A 24,338-nucleotide genomic window follows, 5' to 3' on the forward strand; every position below is an offset into this window, starting at 1 on the left:
TAATAGCTCTATCTGATGTATGATGAATCATGATCTTAATATGCCACTGGCTGCCATTGTCACTGTTTTACGATCTCTGAATGTCAAACAGCAGTATATGTCAATGTCACGGGAGAGACCCTGCTTACGATTTATGTCAGACTAGTTCCTGCTTTGTCGGCATATAAATCATACAATTTGTCTTTCTAATTAATATTATGAAAATTGATGATGTTCATTTAGTTAATGTCCTACAACTATAATAATAATTTCACATATTTATTATTTAGCTTTGAGTAAACTTTGGACCTGAGTGTACACCTTGCTGCCTGAAGTAGGTCAAAGTTATTTTAGTTCTAACAGCAAGATGGGTGAGAGATATTTCAATCAACATTTCTTTGAATTAATCTAACTATGTTTCTTCAAGGCAACTTTTAACTGCTAATAAAAAACTACGTCCAGGAAATTAACCATTGAAGGAGTAGGAAGTTTTGCCTGATTAAATTTCCGATTTTGAAAAAGTTAGGTTGCAATGATGAGGATGCAGATGTGAATTCTCAATTATTCCGTCGCCACGGTAGCGCTTGTCTGGAGGGATGTGCACTTTGTGAAATTTGAATATTGTCATGCCATGTCATGTTATGTCTCGTATGCATGCATGCATGCACAATGTTGATGGGTTATCTGTGCATGAAACATATTCAGCATCACACCTACAAAGTTACAGGGTGATCGGCATCGCTCGACTTCATTACTTTTGCATTACACCTGTAAATCAACTTTATTTGCTTATATGTAAATTTAGACGAAAAAAAAACAAATTTAACACACAAAATGTGTTTCTTTATTTGGATATATTCGCTCAAAAGCATGAAATATGAAAAACAATTGCTGCTATTTATTTTATGTCGAAAAAAGCTAACAATTTTTTTAATGTAATATTTATAAAATTTAACAGTTTGATAATGATTGAGGTGTTAAATCGTTTCATAAATCTAATTCTGTCTTTTTTTTCTGGCAAATTCCTCCCAGGAACCAATGTCATGCCATCAGGGCAAAACAACCCTTTATTCACTTGCTGGGTGGCCAATATTCAGCCATCTTTGATTAGGGGCTTGTCCAAATATCTCCGTCATGCTTCATAGCCCTTGGGGCAGATCAGTTGACTTAATTGGTGAGAAGGTTTCAGCATACAACCCATCTTAGATGTTTCCAATTGCTGGGGCCCATATTCAATTCTTGAGAGACTAGCCTTGTTATTTTCTTTCTATTAAACCCCTCCAAATTGAACAATTCAGCCTGAACGAAAATTGCCTTGTTAATAGTTGAGGAAATAACACGAATGACCACTGTCAGGAGTGGACAATAGTTGACGTCTATTTTACAAACATCTGCCATTTCCAGGCAGATAGGCATCTTAATAATTCCCCGAACCTTTAAAAAATCAATTACCTTTTAAAAAATTGTTCCACTAATCTCCAGGTCTACAAAGTTTCTTGATCGTACGTGGAATTGCTTTCTTTGCTATAAATCCCTCTTTGAACAAAATCCATATTCCTTGAAAACCGAGCCCAAATTTCAGCTGCGTAATAATGGATGTGCATTAAGGGGCAGCAAACTTAAGTGCAGTTCTTTCATTTTGTCTTAAATGGTTTTAATTGTTATTAAAAGTCTAGAGCGACAAGAGACCAACTACAATATGTGCCTTGCACTAGTCATACGGGGTTGAGTCAACATGCATGGCCGACTGGCGTGAAAGGGGGCAATCTTCACAAAATAGCAAGCGCTAAATCAGCCCCCAACTGCTTATATATCACCAGTGTTTATTTGTAGAGTCATAAAGTGTGAAATTCTCGTCAATTAACAGGCCATTGGGAGTATTCATGAACTTCACTCCTTTCCTTGTTGGGAGTTCTTGGGAAAGGTGGGGGCTGAAGATGAAACCGTATTTTTTAAAGAGAAATTCTTTTGTTTGGGTCATAATATAGGGTAAGGTTAAGATTTAGTTCATACATTGTGGTGTAATATCTGTATATATTTCAGTGTGAAAATGTTTATGGACGGACAAGCAGTAAATATTGTCAAAAAAATAGATTTAGGATAATTGGTCTTATTTGCTTATTTTCATTTAGAGTAATTGTTTGATAGATAACACATTTTTTAAATTTACAGAGGTAAGACCAGTGAATCAAAAGTTGAAAATACACAATACGCTGACTGTATATTCCCTGTTGTTTACATCACAGAGTAGCCAAGAGTACAACAGTGTAGATATATGATGAATTATTCACACCATGGCATGTGACATTTGATTGACAGTTGTCAATCACTCCTGCCAGGTAAGCCTATTGCTAATTAATGGTATGATTGTTATGCACTGAAATACCTATCTGTCATGATAGATCATGTCATCTATTTTAATCAATTGTATTTATTGATATATCACTGTTATTCATTTTAGTGAATATTCATATTTTGTTAATATTTATTTTATTATTTTGATAATGGTATATTACTGAAATTATTCTGTGTGCCAACATGTGAGTGTGATACGGTATCTAACTCTGTACATAGTACATGTAGCACACAACATCACACTGACAGGGGTTAGTCATGTGACAGGTCCTTCCTTGTCTCAGTGTCGCCATGTGAATGGTGTCTTGTGAGCTGTGGCCTGAAAATTAGTTATCTCGCTTTGAGTGATGAAAATCCTCGTCTGTAATTGGCTAGTCAAAGTCACCTGATTTTGGTATCAGTTTTGACAGGTGATAACGATGCAATTTAAGATAAGTTGGCGTGGGAAAAAGTATTGTCTCACATGTGATAAAACTGTAAACAATGGCCAGGTTAGGATGTTCGAGTTGTCGCGAGATAAGCAGATTACAATAATGCACTATTGTTGTGTGGAGGAAAATAACAGAGTTACAGCGTTACTAAATGTTCCTGGATATTAGTAGAATGTCAGATAGGAGAAACTATTGGATTTAGTATAGTTGCTGCACAATAAATATGATTAAATGTCATGATTAAATCAATTTATCCACAAATTTGACACCTAGAATACTAGATTTGTTAAACAGTAACCATGGTAACCGTCACAGAAATATGATTATGTAGGAACATGTCACTGTAATAAACTAGAATATCCCACTTTCTGCCTTACCTGATGTTTTTGGCTACCTGATCGGGATTGGGTGTTAATGACGACTCACTCGCTACAAGATTGAGACTATATATTAAGTTTGTCCCGCAGAACTCTAAAGGCTTGTTCCAATTTAGTTGGCACCAAGCAGACACTAGCTACACAATAAAAAAAAAAAGTAAATGCTCATCCACTTTTGTCTTGGTGGATATATATAAACTAGTTATGACACATTATTCCATATATTAAACCTGCTCTGACGGAATGAGCGGTGTATCTGTGTATCCTCCTATCTTGACAGATTTACGCAGCAGTTGCAGCAGTGGGGACTGACTCAAGCCTTATTTTGGTTCATGCTGGTGTCAACATAACTCTTATTAACATTTTTCTTCCATCAAACAGCCAACTTGTGACTGTTTTATCAGCCGCACTTGTTGGTATGATTTATGAGAGCCTGGGTTCCCACAATGTCATGATGGCAGAACCTAGATACACTGTTGTACGTAGGGCTGGCGCTGGTGGATATAACGTGTAACAGGCAGTGCGTTATGGTTCGTAATTCCCTGTACTTTATGACACAAACTTTGAAGCCTTGCTCACTCAGGATTGGCTTGGACTCGCAGAATACCCAATTTCTCTCGCCTTTTCCCTTTGCCTTTTCACATCTGGTGGAAGTATGGGCGAATTGTATTGTGCACTTGCCCCTTCGTACCCCATGAATTTAAGCCAGTCCATGCCTTTCTGAGCTGCAACAATAGGAACAAGGAGGTTCTCTCCAGTCTTCCTGCAATGATAGAGATACAGTGTTCCTCTGTGGCTGTATGAAAAAGCAATTTTCTGTCCAATGTATTCAGATGTCATTGAGAGAGCAGATGGGTACGTGAATCGTGGTTTTGTATTGACTTGAGCCTCTTGCGCAGATTGTAATTTCAATACTTGTAAAGGTTTTCTAACATGGATACTGGCTATTATTGGTGGGTTTTATTGAGATTTAATGGTTGTAAACCTATTGATATCACCTTGGAACATATGTCAATGTTGACAATTTCTGGATCTAATAATGGCAATATATGAAAAAGGACCTGCGATAAATCCTTTCAGAAGTAAATATGATTATTGATTTGAAATGTAAGTTGGAATGAAATGTCGATTGTGGAATCTTTTTTCACAATAACCCAAACAGATGTAGGATCATCCAACGAACTTATAAAAAAGCTTGGGTCTCGCCACATGAACAAAGGTTCTTTATTTGCTGTGAATTCGAGTGAGTGAGTAAGTGAACTGTAATGAGAGAGCTATGGTTTGAGATTGAGTAATCAGTGAACAGATGTGATATTCAAATGGGAGAATAAATGTTATTGTTGAAATGTATCCCCTAGATGTAAAACAATCCCCTAAAGTGCCTTGTTGGGCTTGGTTCTCTGCCAGTCATTGGATTTGCATCCCTGAAAAAAAATGTGAAAAGTGCCACCCCTTATCTGCCCCTTGCCTTTGGGCCGTCAGTTGTGTTTACAGCTCGTGTGGTGTTCTCTTTGTGTGACTGCCTTGATGTTTTGTTTCCTGGTGACCTTAGTCAGTTTAAATTAATATATTATCATTTTCCTGTTCTAATGGGTCATCATCAAATCTTGATGACAGAGTTGTTATCAGTTCAGTGTCATGTACAAAACAATTGCCGGCATTATATGTCAAGTTTTTGCTATGATGGGAGTTGGTGACATTTGTTCAATTGATGATGAGGTCAAGTAACCAATTTATTTAATGCTTTGTCAAACTACATTTTCTGAAATAGAATAATTAAATCCTATAAAAAAAAGTAACTCACATTAAACGTGACAATTAAAGAATTCTTTTCATCGCAAATAAGTTAACCCTTCCACAAAATCCCAGACATCTAAATATAATGAAGCACTCACAAAAGGTTTTTGCCATCACTGAAATATGCTGAAAGTTTGATATAATTATTAGTAGTTTAACCTTGTGTGTGTTATCAGGCTATTACAACAACACTACCTTCAGATAACTTTAGTGTAAGCAAAGGCAATGTTTGTTTTACTCCCTCGTTCTCCTGTTTACCATGTCTTACCGCAGATGGTGTTCTGGTATTACCATCACAACTTGCCTCTCATAACAATCTATTAGTGCACTGGAAATCCTATTGCCTGTAAGACTACCCAAGCAATACGTTTTCCTCATGCTTCTCCCTGCAGTATACCTGTGAAGATTTTATATGTTGTTTTATTCATTGCCCTGGATGATCAGTGTATCTAGCCTGCTTGATAAAAAATAAATGAAAAAGAGATAAATAAATGGGATGAAATCTGATGATGATGTGGTTAATTTTGTTCAGATGCCATGAATACCACAACAAAAATAAGCCATATATTTCCTTATTATTTTTAGCCAAATCTTTTCACGTTTTTCTAGAATAAAAGCATTAACTGAAAATAACGTATTTCTTTATATTAATCAGATCCATTCAGAATATTATATTTTTAAAAATACATTCTCAGCTCAAATAGCCATATATTAGCTCATAAATTAAACCCATTTAGAATGTTTGAAAAAGACCATTCTTATCTCGACAGGAACAGATGGCTGTGATATGATTTGTTTTTTAAGATAATTTTATTAGGTGCTGCAACTGCTAGTAATAATAACAGCGACTGAAAGATGTACGTTTCTTAGGTGCTCGGGTATAGGGTACCATAGCCCAAGCGTCAGTGGGATCTCTGTATGGCAAGTTCATTCTCCTTGGTGAAGTGTTACTGGTTTTCGAGGAGTGTAGAAGTCCATAAGTTTAGGAGATTGTGTATTATCTCCAAGACAGGGGTCTTTTGATAACCATACTCATTTGAATCGCTGAAGCGTATATGCCGCACATAGCCTCATAACACCTAAGCTTTCACAACACTGATACTTCAAAGCGAGGATTGTTATACCCCGAAATGATAGACTTGGACGGGCAGAGTAAAAAAGGAAATCCATTTATGGTGAAATAATACAGCCGTGTCTGAGAGAAGATTATTTGAGCTGCTTTTTCCTACCTCACAAAAGAAGAGTAAGGGGTTTTCTATTCAGGATTGTATACATTTCTGGCTGTAAAGGCGTATCACTTGGGTCTATTTAGGCAATTATAATTCTTCAGATATTTGTAACCTTTGCGAACATGTCTGTCTAAGAAAAGGAGCAAATTTATTATGAATAATTTGGTTCTAAATTGCATTGATTTGTCAAGAATAATAATAATAATTGTTTGTTTGGTGAGTTTAAGAAATTTTAATCATTGTATTGATAGCAATTTGGAAGTACAAAATGAATATGCAGGTTTTGCAAAAATTTCAATGCTTCATTCATTGTAAGCATTTCAATGACTTCATGATGAATGACTATCAGAATAGAAACAAACACTGAACACTGTTATAAACTGATAGCCAAGATTTAAAATCATTGTTTGAAAATGTCAAATAGATTCATGTGAATGATATTCTTCCCTACTGGTTCATATGCACAACTATTCTTGACGGTATTATATGTGCAAATATTAATTTCGTGAGGCGGAATAAATGGGTTTGCATGAAAAATATTCCTCAAGTTGCCGATTTGCTGAGTTTTAAAACAGATTTACAAGGGGTCCTCTGAGATTATCAAACCATGCTGCTGAATTTCTGGCAGTTTGATCAATGACAATTTGGTACGTCAACACAATGAGGCAAATGTTCCATTCGAATGATTCATCATCGTGAAAGCCAGTTACAGTAATCTACCATGCAAATCCTAACCAAATTCTATCCTTAATTGTGTCATCCTATCTTCATACAGACAACAACGTCCTCGTCGTACACATCTCCTTGCTTAAATACGTGTTTATGCACTGCGTGCATGTAAAGATAGTTTGGTACAGCAATCATTGATCAAACTTGAGAATGATCAGAGTGAGGCTGCGAAGTCCGAGCTAATAGGGATGTGGCGAGTAGTCGATTTGATACAATTATCACTGACTAAGCGTACGCCTTGCTAAATGCGTGTGAAATCCCAAATTCATTTCAGTTGTGTGGCGGCTCCAGTCTCAGCAGCTTCAGCTTTGCAATGGGGTCAGCGATTGGTCGCATTCTTTGATTTGTAGTTGATATTTAAGTCTCCAATTCATGTACATTGATTGGCTGGCCGATTCAGGCTAGGTCTTAAATTTCTATGACTCACTGTGCTGGTGTCTTTAAGATTTTCAATAATGTTCACCAGCAAGTAAATTTCCATTATTAATACATTGAAGAAGATTGATGATAGTGTTTTCTTCTGTATTTCTGTGGTTAGTGTCGGAATACAAGAAGCTGAAACTCATTACATACATTTACTAAAACAAATGGCGGTATCCTGTACTCTGATTCTTACTGATGTGTATTTGCTCTTTCATTTTCTCATTCATGCCTAAACATTACATACATCAAACGTACAATAAAACCAGAAAGGTAAATTCTATGTTAAATCGCCACCCTCATGATCCCACATTCCATTTCGCCACCCAAACCCGATATCATGTTGACCTGTTTGGATACTATAATATTATCCTCACCACTGATTACAGGCCTGCCTTCAAAGCCTTTCCTATGTCAGACACAGTTGTCACCTAAGTAGTGTTCCAGTAGCCATTTTGTGTAAAGCAGCCATGTTGGCTAAACAATTGACACCATTGAAATAACACAAGATCGCATGCTTCAGTTTTGCTTTGATAAGGTCAAACATGCAAACCTGTTATTGGAGATGCCGTTTCAAAAGGAATTTATAGGTTACAGTTGGAAAATGTAGATGTTTATGAAAGGTTTATTTGTGGCACATGAAAAATAAATCATTTTAGAATTATGCTGTAGGTAGTAAAGTTAAAGATTTCTCCCATGCTATGAGATATTTATGACATGTCTTTTGTTTACAGATGAGGAGAAGGGTATTGTGAAAGAAAATGACAACGAATACTTGCAGTCACCTGATGAAGATTTAAGGAAAGCAGGAGGTATGCTCAAGTAACAACATGATACAAATTATTTGTAGTTTCCCGAGCTGCATTTGGTAGAGTTTTCGGAGGCTGAATTGAAATTGATTATGAAATACACATTATATTTAAAGGAAAAATAATAAAACGCTATGAAGCTATCATCATCATCATCATCATCATCATCATCATCATCAACAACAACATCATCATCATCATCATTACTACTACTACCATATGAATCTCTTTTATTTATTTTTTAATTATTTTTTTTATTTTTTATTATTATTATTATTATTATTATTATTATTATTATTAATACTATTGATATTATAATTAATATCATTGTTATTGCTATTGTTGCAGCTGCACCATCCTTTATTGATGAGAACAAGATGAAGCATAAAGTCCTTTTACGTCCAGTGGGAAGTTCGGCAAGGTTAAAGTGCAGAGCCAGGGGTAACCCACGCCCACACGTCCAGTGGTACAAAGATGGTGGCCAACCAATCGTAGACAACGAACATTCCCATCCTATGTGGATACTGAAACTACACGATGTGAAGGAAATAGACACAGGGAAATACACCTGTGTTGTGACAAACAGACTCGGTTCTATCAATTATACATACTCCATCGAAGTGATAGGTGAGTCAAATATACCAAAACTTAACCACCCTCATTATATTTTCATTGAGTTGAAGTGGTTTGTATACTTTAAGAATATATTTAGTTTTGTTATTGATTTTCTGTGCCTCTTTGTATAAATATATCTGTCTGAGTCATTTATAAACTGTTTATCATCTCAATATAAATAAATCATATATTTATACATCCTTTAGATATTGTTTTGTATATAACTGAACAAATATAGTTATGAATTATGAATATTTTTCGGGATATGTTGATGAAATTTTGCGCTTCACTGCAAAAAAAAATACCACAAAAAATATTCATTATCTTTAGCTATTTTGTTTTGTAACTATGAAAGGTTTCTGTGTGTCTTATTAATAACCATCCAGGTCATACCGTCAGTGTATTAAGGAGACATGGAATGTCTAGGAATCAGGTAGCGCCAAATGTCACAGTAGGAATCGGGCAACTATTGCCGGGGCACAAGACATTCACAACTTGTATTCACTTCTATCAAATATGAATGGACCCGTGTTTGACATTTAAATGTCAGCAGCAGGTGTGATACAAAGTGTAAGAATTCAAATATCAAGAAAATAATTTAATGAAATGTGCGTGTTTTTTCAGAAAAAATGATGAAGAAGAACAAGCCTGTGTTAATCCCTCCACATCCCAAGAATACATCGGTAGTCTATGGGGGAACAGCATCCTTTCAGTGCCGAGTCCGCAGTGTTGTTGACCCACACATACAGGTAAGGAAAATGCTCACTAACCAGCACGGTTGCACAGTCTTTCCAGACATTAGATGATAAAACTTATCTTATGATGCAACTGGTACATAATGGGATCTCATTTATTGGATCAGAAATGAGACAGAAAGTCCTGGTTGGCATAAATAATCAGGTCTGGACCAGACAATCCAATGATTGACATTGATCCATGCAATTGGGATACGATGACATGCATCAACCAAGTCACCGAGCCAGACCACCCGATCCTGTAAGAGGCGACTTACAGTGATTAGCAAACACTTTCACAACCTAAAATAAGACCTGTAATATGACAGCAGCATATAGCTCTCTTCTATAAGTGTAATGACAAATAGATTTAAACATGGCCACTAGTCCACAATGTCCAAGAGTCTGAATGGACCATTTTTTTACCCAATATATATATAGTTCTTATGTTATATAAATTACTAGACCGAAATTTGTAGGGCACTACCCCTGTCAAGTGATAAACATTTGTATTACAGCTAGTTCACTAAAGCCTGGTATTTAAATGCTAAGATCTCTTTATTGAAGACAATCCTCAAAGAATGCCCATGAAAGAAAACATCCCTCACATCATCATTTTCCCAAGACTGTTTCGGAGAGCGGAAGGTCCAGGGTTCGATCCCGGGCCGCGTCATACAAAAAGACGTTAAAAGATTGTACTTGTTGTTACCCTGTCTGGCGCTCGGCATTAAGGGGCTAAAACAAGGACTGGTCGGCTCGGAGTCAGTATACTGTGTCTGAGTGGGGTATTCATGTTAAACTGCGGCATGGTATCTCAGTGAGCTAGCACTATAAATCGGCATCAGTCCGGACTAGTACAAGCAGCCACACACACACATACACGTGCATGCACGTCGCTATATAAGTGCAATAATCTTGGACGCGACGTTAAACCCAATTTCACCTCACCTCACCCAAGACTGTTTGGATTTCTTGTGACAGTATAGTTTGAGAGAAATCAAATAGGAAAGTGTGAAGGGAAGATTTTATGTAAGATTAATGAGCGGTAGAGACATTATGATGTAAAAAATAGGCTTATTTTGACTGAAAACACGGAAGTACACATCTGAGTGCCTGGGGATGGTTGGAAATTGTTGCAACATCCGTTGAGATATTTTTGATGGAAGTAGAGATATTTTGCATCATTTAGGAGCTTGTGGAAGCAAGTCAAGTCTGATATGTGTTTACAATACACATCTGCATCGGGGGTAATTCATCCCAATAGTTTGTATTGTAGAACAGCTGGGAAAACGTGGCACTACAATTTTTGTCTGAGGCTACAGAATATAACCTACATATCAAGGAGGGGAGGATTTTGGGAATTACCTACGTTCAACAACGAATTAGGGATAGTTTTGAGTGAATTAATTTTGTAAGTTACAAGCCTTAGCAGGGAACTTGCAAACTAATTCACAAGGCAAACAATGACAGCAGTGGAACCATTTGTTATAATGCTTAATGTGAATTACTGAAACTGTTAATGTAGAGTATAGGGTGGCGGGGTAGCCCAGTGGTTAAAGCGTTTGCTCATTATGCATAATACCTGGGTTTGATTCCCACGTTGGTACAATGTGTGAAGCTCGTTTCTGGTGTCCCCTGTCAGCATGTTGCTGGCATACTGCTAAAAGTGGCATAAAACCACTCAACCACCAACAGTGTAGAGCTTGTTTCATTCAGTAATCTCAAAGATGCTCTGAGGCATTGCGTGAATGTGTTCCTCTGTTGTGATATCTTTTCAACCTCGGGGCGGTTGGGTAGCCTAGTGGTTAAAGTTTTCGTTCGACACCCCGAAGACCCAGGTTCGATTCCCGACATGGGTACAATATGTGAAGCCCATTTCTGGTGTCCCCCACCGTGATATTGCTGGAATATTGCTAAAAGTGGCATAAAACCATACTCAATCAATCACTTCTCAACCTCAGTGAATGTGAACTGTTTTACATCCCAGTTGGCCACATTACTGCTGTATCTTAAAGCCAATGTGGAACCAGTCACCATGGTTTTAGTACTGTATCTGACCTGTCTGTTCTGTGTCCACAGTGGCTGAAGCGTATCGAGGACTCGGAGGACATGGAGAATCGCAACAGCACCATCAGTGTGAAGGGCCAGCAGTTTGTGGTGTTGAAGACAGGGGACCTCCTGACCCGCCCCGACGGGACGTACCTCAACAAGCTGGTCATCCACCGTGCCACGGCTGCCGATGCCGGCATGTACATCTGTCTCGGAGCAAACAGCATGGGATATAACTTCCGCAGTGCTTTTCTGTCCGTTGTGCCAGGTGAGGACTTGTACTAATATTTCATACAAATACCCCCTGGTAACATTGAACCATGATATAATCAGATTGCTTATTATAATTGTGCAATGTCTGTCAAGTTGCATTTTGGAGACTGTGGTTTCGAGAGACGGATGTCTGGATTTCAAGTTTTTTCGGTATAGGTGCAAGTTACCTTTACCAAGAAGTTGCCTTGAAAGACGTTGATTACTCTTCATTGTAATTGTGCAAGTTAATGAAAAACACCCTTGCCTCTGGAAGATGATGACTTTACTGCGATGATATTAGATATTAGGACAATGACGAAGACATGTTTCCACACTTGAAAATCAAACATTTCTCCGACAGAATACATTCAAATTTGTTTGATTTGATTATTTTTTGTTTCTTACTATGGGATCATAATGTGACATCTGAACCAGAATTACAACTTAGTCTTTCTTTTTAGGTGAAGGGTCATCGTACGCAGCCCAGCCCGACACGACGTCCTCTTCCAACAACCTACCTCTTATCATTGGAGTGCCTTCCTGTGTTGTGCTAGTGATTCTCATCCTGGTCATCTTCCTGCTGCAGCGGCGGCGGCGCTGCAACACCACCAGCGGTGGTCTGAAGGTGCAGCGAATGCCCGTGCCCACCCACGACAAGGACATGTACACAAATCCCTACAACGCCAACATGCTGCAAGCAAGCAGAGACAAGCTGCCTAAGTCCACACCAAGTATAGACTTCTACTCAGACATTTCATCTGTGTCACGCAGCCAACATAACCATAGCCACCAGCATGTGCAGTACAGCTATTGAGGTGTGTACCGTGGACAAGGTTGTGCAGTACAATTATTGAGGCGTGTACAGTGGAAGACGTTGTGCCGTACAGTTGGAACTACTGTACAGAGATTGCAGAATGGTCACGTTAGTGAACGTGCGGATACTGGGCATGCTTAGCGTGACACCTGAACATCGCGAGTGGAAATTCTTTGTGAATGAGAATTAGCGTGTTGACACCGAATCGTGTTCAGACTCTTGGAGCATGCTCAGTGTGACTCTAAGCATGTACAGAGGAGGTGCACTGAAAGCCAGGGATATAGCTTTATCTGATAAAAAATCCAAATAACCAACGAGCTATGTGTGAATGTGTTAGTGATGGAAGATGGTTCAGTTGCCATGGTGACGGATAATAATCCCCTGACAAGTGAAGATGGTAGAGCCATCTATTAAAATCAATAGTTACCTGATTTTTTCAAATGGTTTTACATACAAAAAATCTTTTCAAAAAGAAATTGTTGCAAAGTGAATTATATAATTATTTGCTCAGTAGATTTAAGTACAAGATCTATGCAAACATGGACTGATCCATCACTGTGGCTGCCATCTTGGCTATGCAATTTGGACATGGAGAGTACATCCAGACACATTCAATGACTTTCCTTACAATGTGGCCTTGCATTTGGTGGGTGGACATGACTGGACATAGCTCACCATATGACACAACATAGTGCTCTTGTATATATAATCAATCACCATGGAAACCAGGGCTCCTACATCCAATACAGATCCACAGTAACTTAGACACATAAGAATGGCTGTTGGAAACTATAGAAAGTTGTGGTATGAATAAAACGTATGGGATGAGGCATAGATTGTATGAATGCAGGATGGTGTTAATGGTTGGGTAGTGAGGAACAGAAGCTGCTTTGCTACATGAAAGGACAAAAGAGTAGCCTAGTTTTTGTTTATTGTTAAAAGCAGAGAAAAATCATACTCAACATAATTTCAGTTATCCAATTTGAGGGCTGTATATTTATATTGTCACAGTGAATGTAGAATAGGGCTGGGACGGGTAACTCGGGTAACTGAGGTACTCGGGTCGGGTGGGTACTGAGTAGGACCCGGGTACCCACACGACTACCAGGACCTGTGCTTAGTCACGTGATATACTGTTAAATGACAAAAATGATCTAGAACTCCATGGTTACACTAGTCAATAATGTTCACATTTCTTTCCAACTATGAACGCATTCCTTCTAACTTTTATTTATTTGACTACAGATAAAGCAACTTCAGTGAATGCATGACCAGGTCGTTTTATTCGTGTATCTAAATACATTTAAACAAGGCTACAGTCTAACTATTCCCAATCAGACACTTTGTACCAATCGCTCAAGACCTACAGCAGGTACCCGGGTAGGGTCGGGTAATAGGGGTTTGGGTACCCAGGTAGTAAATTTGGACTCGTCCCAGCCCTAATGTGGAAACGTCTGATAGACTGATTCTCCAGTGTGTGATGATTGATAAAGAAGCCAGTGTGTTTAGGGTATAGTGGATCTGTGGGAATGGATGTACCAGCCCTTGTGATGAGGATGATAATTGATAAGTTTGTATAATTTATTTTCAAGCCACATAACTTTGTATAGAACATGCGCGAGTGCCAGAATGGTTTCTTGTAAGAATGGCTGACTGAATGGTGTGTGGCTTGCGGAAACAGGGTAGATGTTTTGACTTTCCTCTGAGAAATGTATATCCACACATTGTGGACGTGATGACATGTGACAATCATCATTGAATTTATAGTGCTATTTAGATGAAGACTGATTTGTTGTGATTTTTCTGTTAGATGTATATTTGTAGAATGTGTTACATGACCTGTAGCACATGAAAGTGAAATTGATTCCAAATATGTGTATAATGAACGCTGTACAAATGTGTACATAGTTCAAAGTATGTACAAATGTTCAGATATATAATAAAAACGTTCAGTCCTGTACAAGGTTTTGCAAGATACAGTTACTCGAAACATATCAAAGTCAATATGGTTTAGTATAATTTGATTATCAAACTAGGGAATTTTACATTCATGATCTATTGCTTGCCCTGTGTATAAGTCGTATGGAAGATAGTGTTAAGGATGACTGAGGATTTCCATATATATAGGCGTTACCATGGTTACAGGGTAAAGTCAAGACGGTTGGATGTAAAATAGTTCATAATAGCCCATAGATATTGTCATTGTACATTTTCATTGTATAAACACCAATAGCTTTAATCTGCCACATCATTTCAATGTATCAGGGCTAAAGTCTGTGAATGTAAACGAGAAACAGATAAACACAACCAAGAAATCTGTCTGTATGCCACATGCTTTTGTACGAGGGATTGGCTCCATATATAGTCATGTTATCAGGCCTTCCTGTCTAACTTGCTGACCATTCATGGAACTAATCAAGACACAAAATGGCAAAATGGTTTTGTAGACGTGCATCCACTGTGTGGCAAATATATGTGTAGTTCAACAAAATTATTTTCCTCTGGAGAATTTGCAATTTTGCTGCTAGCATTTTAGATAAACCCACTTCTACCTCAATGTTGAACTTACTGATGTAGCATACATGATTGAAGGGACAAGTTAATCATAGACGTTATTCATTAAGAATCGTGAAGTTTCTGTTATGGCAATTTAATGTTTTATTAAATTCAATTGTTCAGTTCATTTCAAAACAAGTTGCAAGGAATTTTAATAAAGACTTTTTGTTTTCAAAGTTGCATATGTTCTTGCAGACTTGTATACTGAATTTTTTGTCACTTGTTTTCACATTTCTTAAGTTCATTTTACAAGTTTTAAGGAATTTTGCTGAAAAAGATGTATTTTATTTCCAAATCTGAGTTTCATATGTTCTTGCAAAATGTGTTTATATACAGAAATATGTATCACTTGTTTTCTCTACACATTACAAATCACTCGCCCAAAATGTGGATTGGTATAGAAAACAAGAGAGTGAAGATATTATGTTGGAAGGGCATTTACTTTAAATACAATGTGATTTAAGTTACTTTTTGTATATAATTAACACATCCACAGACTAACAGACTATTCTTTTTCATTCCTGATTTGGTGTACATATACATTGCTGTTGACGGTGTCAATGACCGCTGTTGACGGTGTCAATGACCGCTGTTGACGGTGTCAATGACCGCTGTTGACGGTGTCAATGACCGCTCCTGTGTGTGACAATCACCTGCCCCTCTTGAGCACCGATATGTTGCCTTGGCAGGGTCATGTGACTGTCATGTGACTTTGCCATCAGTATTAAATCACCTATAAGGGATGACGCAATACGCCACCCATATGTGTAATATATTGTCTTCAACGAGAATAAATTTGATATGTACATTTCATATGACTGTTTCGTGTTTATTGGCTGAACAGATCACATCATCACATTTATCAAGGGGCCATAGACCATCTTCCAGACCCTGGAGAATATATTTAAAAAATGAATCCAACTGGAATACTTTGGCAAGTCTAGCTTGCCTCATCTCAAGATGAAATTAAGTTACTTTCATGATACCCTGTTGGGAGCCGAGTTAGAAATGGTCCCCATCTGCTGGTTGAACCAGGACAGTGTTGATTGTTGCTTTTATCAGTCACTGGATTGTCTGGCCCAGTTATATAGCTGGAATATTGCTGAGTACGGTGTTAAACATACAACCCACACTTTCATTGTAAAATGAGTGGGAGTGTGTGCTTTATATATATTAGTATCTATCGGAACAAACTTAATTTAGATTGGGGGTTTTCGCAACCAGGCCGGTACATTTGTCACAGAGGCATGATGTCATCACCTGTATCGTGATGTTTGATAAGCATTTAGAACTTGTGAGAACATGAATACACAAACTTTTTTATGGATAGCAACTTCTTTAATTCTTTCTTTGACGTTTCACAGCTTCTTCTTGCGCCTTCATCACCAGATGAAGTTGCTATCCATAAAAAAGTGTCATGTATTCATGATCTCATAGCATTCAAGCGTGTGTTTGTCTCGCAACTTTGAGTGTTCACAGAGAAAGAACGCCACATGCATGCCACACTAAGGACATCTATGGGTCACACAACTGACAATTGTGATTAGCCTCTGCATCACTGTATCCTACTGGGGCGGTCGGTTAGCCTAGTGGTTAAAGCGTTCGCTCGTCACGCCGAAGACCCGGGTTTGATTCCCGACAAGTGTACAATGTGTAAAGCCCATTTCTGGTGTCCCCCACCGTGATATTGCTGGAATATTGCTAAAAGCGGAGTAAAACCATACACACACACGCACGCACACGCAGTATCCTACTTATGACTGCATAGCTGACCCTAAGAGGCGACTAACGGGATCGGGTGATCAGGCTCGCTGACTTGGTTGATGCATGCCATCGTATCCCAATTGTGTAAATCGATGCTCATGATATCAGTCACAGGATTGAATGGCACAGATTGAATTATTTACAGACTGCTGCCATATAGTTGGAATATTGCCAAGTTTGGCGTAAAACAACAAACAAGAAAACAAACATATCCAACCCAACAGTTCCACATTCCAATTTCACATCCACACTTTTGCAATTACCGTTAATGAAAGTGCAAACCTATTGTATAAATCATTACAGCATATTTGGAGCCTCTTTCGATGTCCAGTAAAACTTTAGAATAATTGTGAGTAACAATCTCAATGCTGCCGATGAGCAAATTGATATCAAGTAAAACTGTTGAATAATAAGAAGAAACAAGTTCTATCTTGATCATGAACTAGTAAAACTCTAGAATAATTGTGACAATCAATTTCAGTACTGTTGACATGCTAGTAAGACTGTTGAATAATTATGAAAAATATTCTATATATTACTGATGAGCTATATACTGTTGATGAGCAATAGTGAAACTGTAGAATAATTGTGAGGATCTCGCTCCATACTGTTGATGAGCAATAGTAGATCTGTAGAATAATTATGAGGATCTCATTCTATACTGTTGATGAGCAATAGTGAAACTGTAGAATAATTATGAGGATCTCGCGCTATACTGTTGATGAGCAATAGTGGATCTGTAGAATAATTATGAGGATCTCGCTCTATACTGTTGATGAGCAATAGTGAAACTGTAGAATGATTGTGAGGATCTCGCTCCATACTGTTGATGAGCAATAGTGGATCTGTAGAATAATTATAAGGATCTCGCTCTATACTGTTGATGAGCAATAGTGAAACTGTAGAATAATTATGAGGATCTCGCTCTATACTGTTGATGAGCAATAGCGGATCTGTAGAATAATTATGAGGATCTCGCTCTATACTGTTGAGGAGCAATAGTGGATATGTAAAATAATTATGAGGATCTCACTCTATACTGTTGAGGAGCAATAGTGAAACTGTAGAATAATTATGAGGATCTCGCTCTATACTGTTGATGAGCAATAGTGAAACTAGAATAAGAATGGGGATCTCGCTCTATACTGTTGATGAGCAATAGTGGATCTGTAGAATAATTATTTTGCTGATTACCTAGCGGGTATTCTGTAAAACTGTAGAATGGTCTATGAGAAACTTTCTTTATACTCTTGAAGACCTGTACACGTGGTCTGGTCTGTTAGGTGTCGTATTGTGGGATATTATCGGGCACATTTATGATTTCCGCCATGTTTATATGAGATATGTCAAGGTGAGTCAAGGTGGAATTTGAGTTTTGTTTTGTTTGTTGTTTAACGCCGCACCCAGCAATATTCCAGCTATATGACGGCGGTCTGTAAATAATCGAGTCTGGACCAGACAATCCAGTGATTTACATCATGAACATTGATCCACGCAATTGGGATCGATGACATGCATCAACCAAGTCAGCGAGCCTGACCATCCCATCCCGTTAGTCCCAAGCATGGGTTGCTGAAGACCTATTCTACCCCGGATCTTCACGGGTCAGGATGGGATTTGAAACGCCAATCAGTCATACAGTTAAAATGTATGTGCAGATAATTAAAATATATGGTAAGTGTAAAACTGTTCAGTTTACATATTGTGTCAGTCGTACCCAGTTAATTGCAGACTTACCAACAAGTATGATACTGTGATTACTGCTGGTCAATGATAGGAGGAAATGTTCCCTCCTTGTTCAATAGTTTCTGGGACCTGCAACACTTCGGTCTTTCTTTCCTCCCACATTAAGCTGCCACGCCATGAATATTGTTCTAAGCGGCGTTAAACCTAACCCACTCACTCACTCAGTACCGTCATATCGCTGTGTGTTGTTTGTACTGGCATCGGGATGTCTTTGTTCTGAGTTCACCAGCGTGAAACACGAAGAATGGAAAATAAAACCTGTTTTTGCCTGTTGTATCACGACACACTCAGCAATGTTCCAGCTATATGACGACAACCTTTAATAATCAACCAGACAGTACCAGTGATTGACATCATGAGCATCGGTCCATGCAATTGGGATATGATGACATGCATCAACCAAGTCACTCCATTAAGTCGCCTCCAATTTTCACCCGGAACCCTCAAGAGAATTTGTGATTTTTTATGCGTGGTCTAATTATGATTTAGTTATATATTGGCACTGCTACTCTTATACATGTTGATGGTTTCTTAATAGTTTCTTAACAGTTGTTAACATGTGTATATATAAAATACAATTATGCTCATGTATTATTGATAGTAGGATGCTTATCACTGTTGTCCAATATAAACCAAGTTCATGGTTTAGATTTAGATGTGAAATTGATTGATGAAATGTTCAATTAATAATGATATGTTTTTCAGCTTGAATGGTGTAAATGGGGATATTGGTACATTCGTGACATAAAATCTCTAAATCTCATAATGATACATGCAGTACACGTGAATAAAGAGACAAAATGTTGTTATGCATGGAGGTTTAAAGTTTGAAAAGACATTGTAACTAATTCAGTCATATAGGAATTTGTCATTCCTCTTCTTTCCAGGGGCGGTCGGGTAGCCTAGTGGTTAAAGCGTTCGCTCGTCACGCCGAAGACCCGGGTTCGATTCCTGACATGGGTACAATGTGTGAAGCCCATTTCTGGTGTCCCCCGCCGTGATATTGCTGGAATATTGCTAAAAGCGGCGTAAAACCAAACTCACTCACTCACTCCTCTTCTTTCCCCGGCTCAGTACACGCGGGGGCGTTCTTTACCCCAGGTGAAACAGGATAGAATTATTTATATTCGTAAAAGAATCGGAAGAGAATCGTGATAGTCAATTTGCTGTCAAGTTGTCGAAAAGAAACAAAGAAACTATTTCTTCTTTTTATTCCTTTGATAAGTGACATAAAATGAAGAACAAACGAGTGGATAAAACACTGAGAGAAGATTGAAATGGGAAGGGTGGTAACGAGGGATATAGCCTTATAAAGGTGCTCATCATAAGACAGACATACACTAATAATGGGGAAGAGTGGTAGCACTCAGTAATTGGAAAATCGTAAAAATATTCATCTATACAAGCATCGGCTAGCCCCAAACGTTACAGGTTCAAGAGGCTCCTACATATTGGACCTGTGAACGTATGTGCTACACAATCTAAGAAATATCAAACATAACCCAGCGCACGCATATTCCTTCATCAGCGAAACCTCCATAGGCCTCTCCCATTTTGATTTGATACACAAACCTAGTTTTCATGATGGTCGCGAAATGTTTTTATGTAAACGTCCTGTTTTTGTGTTTTGTCGCCGCCGTTTTATACCAACCTCGAGGGACATCATGACAGTTTGGCGACAAAAAAATGACAGCTTGCTTTCAAGTGCTGCTCTCAGAAGCAGCAATCAGCTCGGGAGTTTCGTCTGTTGATATAATTATGTCTATATAATTGTATTGTTTAGCGTGCCGGGTTATTGAAGTGCAATTACACGTTTAGCCGCTCGTTTGTTGGTGTTCTGAGGTCTACTGCATGATTGTGATAAACTGCAAATAAAACCCGCAAATATTAGATTGGGTTAGTCAGTGTATTCGATTGTTAACCTGGCGGGGATGGGGTGTAAACATGCATTGATCTGCACGTGTGTGTGTGCGTGCGAGAGGACGTGGATTATTTGAACGTGAGATCAATGAGAAGGTGGAGAACATGGCTGGAAGAAAGTAAGATAGCAATAAAATACACAAATAGTGAATCAGGTTTAATAATATAAGTGGGGCGGTCGGGTAGCCTAGTGGTTAAAGCGTTCGCTCGTCACGCTGAGGACCCGGGTTCGATTCCCGACATGGATACATTGTGTGAAGCCCATTTCTGGTGTCCCCCGCCGTAATATTGCTGGAATATTGCTAAAAGCGGCGTAAAATCAAACTCACTCACTAATAATATAAGGAAGGAAAGAAAAACGAAGCAAGAGGAAGTATAGAGCAGGTGACGACAAAATCTCCCCGTGGCGAATCCATGTTAGAAAATCGTATGAGGCGACATAATGGATCGGCCGGTCAGGTCACCGTGACCTGGTTAATCGCGCCATCAACGCCGACGTCGTTGGTTGTTGCTCGTAATATCAATCACTAGAATGTCTGGTTCAGACTAGATTATTTACTGGATGCATGTGGTATACTTGGGCCTTATTCTGCCTTCGATCTAGTTCGATGCTGTTGCTAGCTCTCAGCAATATGCCTTCTATAACGACGGTTTGTCAATAATTACTCCATTACTCGTTTGGATACCTATGACTCTTTCATACAGACATGTGTTAATGTAGACAATTTCACTGAAAACGGTATCGTCCGGATTAACGGGGGTTCAACTGTAGCTGTCATAATGCTCACTTCTACGCGAAACAACATTAATATATTCATTTATACGCGAAAGTTGAATGCCATTGAAACACTGGATCGATTAAAATCATGAAGATATTTTACTCCCTAAATGTGATAAAAAAAACCATTTTACATTCGAATTTTAAATAAGAGATATATAAATGAAACAGGGCGGTAGTAATGGAAGAATAACAAGAAATGTCTTTCTCAACCTGACACTCCCGATGTCTGTGGAACCATTCATATAATTCCAAATTACTATCATTAAAAAACGAGCTCTTTTTTAACATTTCATTTGCGTACCAGTGCATCAACAAGGTTATCGTACCGTCAAAGGTTTAGCGAGCATAGAAAGTACATTACTCTGGTGAAAAAAAAATCGATTTGAAACACAGAAAAATGTCATAGAAAACAGACCTGGCTAACGGAAGGATGCATTTACTGGGGGAACGGGAGGGTAGGTGTGGGAAGTTAATTAAATTCTCGGGGGTCAGGGATGCAGCGACCCCGTTCTTGTTGGGGGCGTTTGAACGCAAGGTCAGCGAGTGCGGAGGACCCCTCCCCTTTCCGTGACGCTCTTGTGAGTCAGTCAGTCAGGGAATTGGTGTATAAGGTAATTTTGGCCCCCGTCGCCATAACAAAGATATCAATTATTACTTCCGCTGATGAGATAGGTCGATCGTATACTGAGCCTCGCCAAGCAGATACGATGTGCCGTCTCTCGTGATGCTTCCTTTAACGAAAATAATATACAAACAAAAACTACCACGTACGAGAGAACGTCGTTAGTGAAGCATTTCTTCCGCCAAACAGTACATGGAAATGAGAGTTAATAATACAGCAGTTGGATAGTGAATTTATTTCACTGACTATTTCTGGTGAGTGACGATAAATTGTTAAAGAGCGGTGATATCATATATCTGACTTTACAATGCATTGACGTCAACACACACGGGTAGATGCCGTTTAGCAGCAGTGATCACTAAGGTTAGAGTATTGTTGACTAGTCCCTGAAACAAACTGTTATATAGGGTCGTAGTGAAATATAGAAAGTAATATACAGAATTCACACCGTGTCCTGTCCAGTGTCAAGTTCCTCTCATTTCAGCGCGGTACGGAAGCCTAGTAGGTCCGTATCCCCAAAATGTTATGTGTGAAACCCTCGTTTTGTTTGTTGTTTTACGCCGCACTCTGCAATATTCCAGCTATATGACGGCGGTCTGTAAATAATCGACTCTGGACCAGGCAATCCAGTGATTGATATCATGAGCATCGATCGACGCAATTGGGATACGATGACATGCATCAACCAAGTCAGCGAGCCTGATCACCCGATCCCGTTAGTCGCCTCTAACAAGCATAGTCGCCTCATGCGGCAAGCATGGGTTGCTGAAGACCTATTATGACATTATATAGATATCAAAAGAAAGTTGGTAATATACCCTGTCAAGATTTATTTAAGATATGATTGTGCCTATTGTCTGTTACGGCGCAGAAATATGGGGCATTTCATATTGTAAAATTATTGAAGATGTACAGAACAAAATGTGTAAATGGTTTCTAAATACAGGTAAAACAACAAACAATGCAATGGTTTTAGGAGAGTGCGGAAGAGCCCCTCTCCAACTTGTGTATACCACAAGGGCCATCAAGTATTGGTGCAGGCTACTGCGTTTGGACGAGCACAGACTGCCTCGCCAATGTTATTTAATGCTCAAATCACTGGACCATTCTGGTCGCACCACATGGGCTACTCACATTAAGAATATTTTGTTTAAATTAGGTTTTGGATATGTATGGTTAACACAAGATGTTGGCAATGTGAAGGTATTTATTCATCTTTTTAAGCGAAGATTATTTGATAACCTTCAACAATCATGGTGTAGTTCTATCAATAGTATATCTGATACCTTTTATTATAAACATTTTAAATCCCTGTTGAATGTAGAAAAATATCTTACACTCCCCATACCAGTACATCTGAGAATATGTATGACTCGTTTCAGATGTAGCAAGTTTAAACTTGCAATTGACTTGGGGAGATACACAAATGTCCCATACACTGAACGATTATGTAAATATTGTATAGAAAATGGTATATCTTTTATTGAAGATGAATTTCATGTTTTACTTGTATGTGAGCGTTATTCAGTCCTAAGAAATATGTATCTTAAACAGCATATCAAGTTTCAAACTGTAACATCTTTTAGTGAAATTATTTCATCAGAAAACTTTGATGTTGTATATAACACATGTTTATATCTATATAAAGTCCAACGGCTAAAAGAAACTTAAATCGACTACTTCCTTGGCATGCGTAGTTCATGCAATCAACCATTGTCTGTATTATGGGCCTATGGCCTTCTTACTGAATAAACTGTCAGTCAGTCAGTATTCTAACCCGGATCTTCACGGGTTGTGAAGCCTTCGACGTCATATTGCTGGAATATTGCCAAAAGTGACACCAAGCTATACCCACCCGTTCTGTGGGAGATCGGGGGCACGGGTAGCCCAGTCGTCTAAGGCGCCGCGATTCGCTGTGCAGAGTTGCGTCCCCTGGGCACGCCAGAAAACTATGATTGTGGGTTCGAATCCCGGTTCGCCCCGATTATGTTTCTAGCTGACACGCCGTGATATAACTGGAATACTGTTAAAAGCGGCGTAAAACCCAACTCGCTCACTCACTCACTCACTCACTCACTCACTCCCTCCCTCACTCACTCTGTGGGAGATCTGAACGCATGTGCTACAAAGTCTAAGAGTCAGCACAGATAATCTCTCACGCTTATTCCCACATCAGCAAAATCTCATGAATGATAACCTGTTTTATTGTGAACATGATTTATGCGTCATATGTCCTTCAGAAATATTCTTTATAAATCTCACTTTGGGAGCAGCTCCAAGATCAAGCTGACACGCCGTGATATGACTGAAATATAAAACCCAACCAACTAAAACATAAACTTCATGATAACACTGCAAC

General features: G+C 38.6%; 1 protein-coding gene across 6 annotated transcripts in view; it reads left to right on the forward strand.

Moving 5' to 3' along the window:
* LOC139452389 (fibroblast growth factor receptor-like 1) overlaps nucleotides 1–15,941 on the forward strand; it is a 113,866-nt gene extending 97,925 nt beyond the window's left edge. For all 6 annotated transcript variants that reach the window (XM_071233850.1, XM_071233855.1, XM_071233852.1 and 3 more), the window contains 5 exons: nucleotides 8,052–8,129; nucleotides 8,475–8,753; nucleotides 9,366–9,490; nucleotides 11,555–11,792; nucleotides 12,238–15,941. In XM_071233850.1, coding sequence (XP_071089951.1) covers nucleotides 8,052–8,129; nucleotides 8,475–8,753; nucleotides 9,366–9,490; nucleotides 11,555–11,792; nucleotides 12,238–12,590 — 1,073 coding nt within the window. In that variant the 3' untranslated portion in view covers nucleotides 12,591–15,941. The remainder of the gene's footprint in view (nucleotides 1–8,051; nucleotides 8,130–8,474; nucleotides 8,754–9,365; nucleotides 9,491–11,554; nucleotides 11,793–12,237) is intronic.
* The last annotated feature ends 8,397 nt before the right edge of the window (nucleotides 15,942–24,338 follow it).

The sequence above is a fragment of the Haliotis cracherodii genome, unplaced genomic scaffold (assembly GCF_022045235.1).
Source record: "Haliotis cracherodii isolate W230 unplaced genomic scaffold, xgHalCrac1.p SCAF_9, whole genome shotgun sequence".
Taxonomy (NCBI): domain Eukaryota; kingdom Metazoa; phylum Mollusca; class Gastropoda; order Lepetellida; family Haliotidae; genus Haliotis; species Haliotis cracherodii.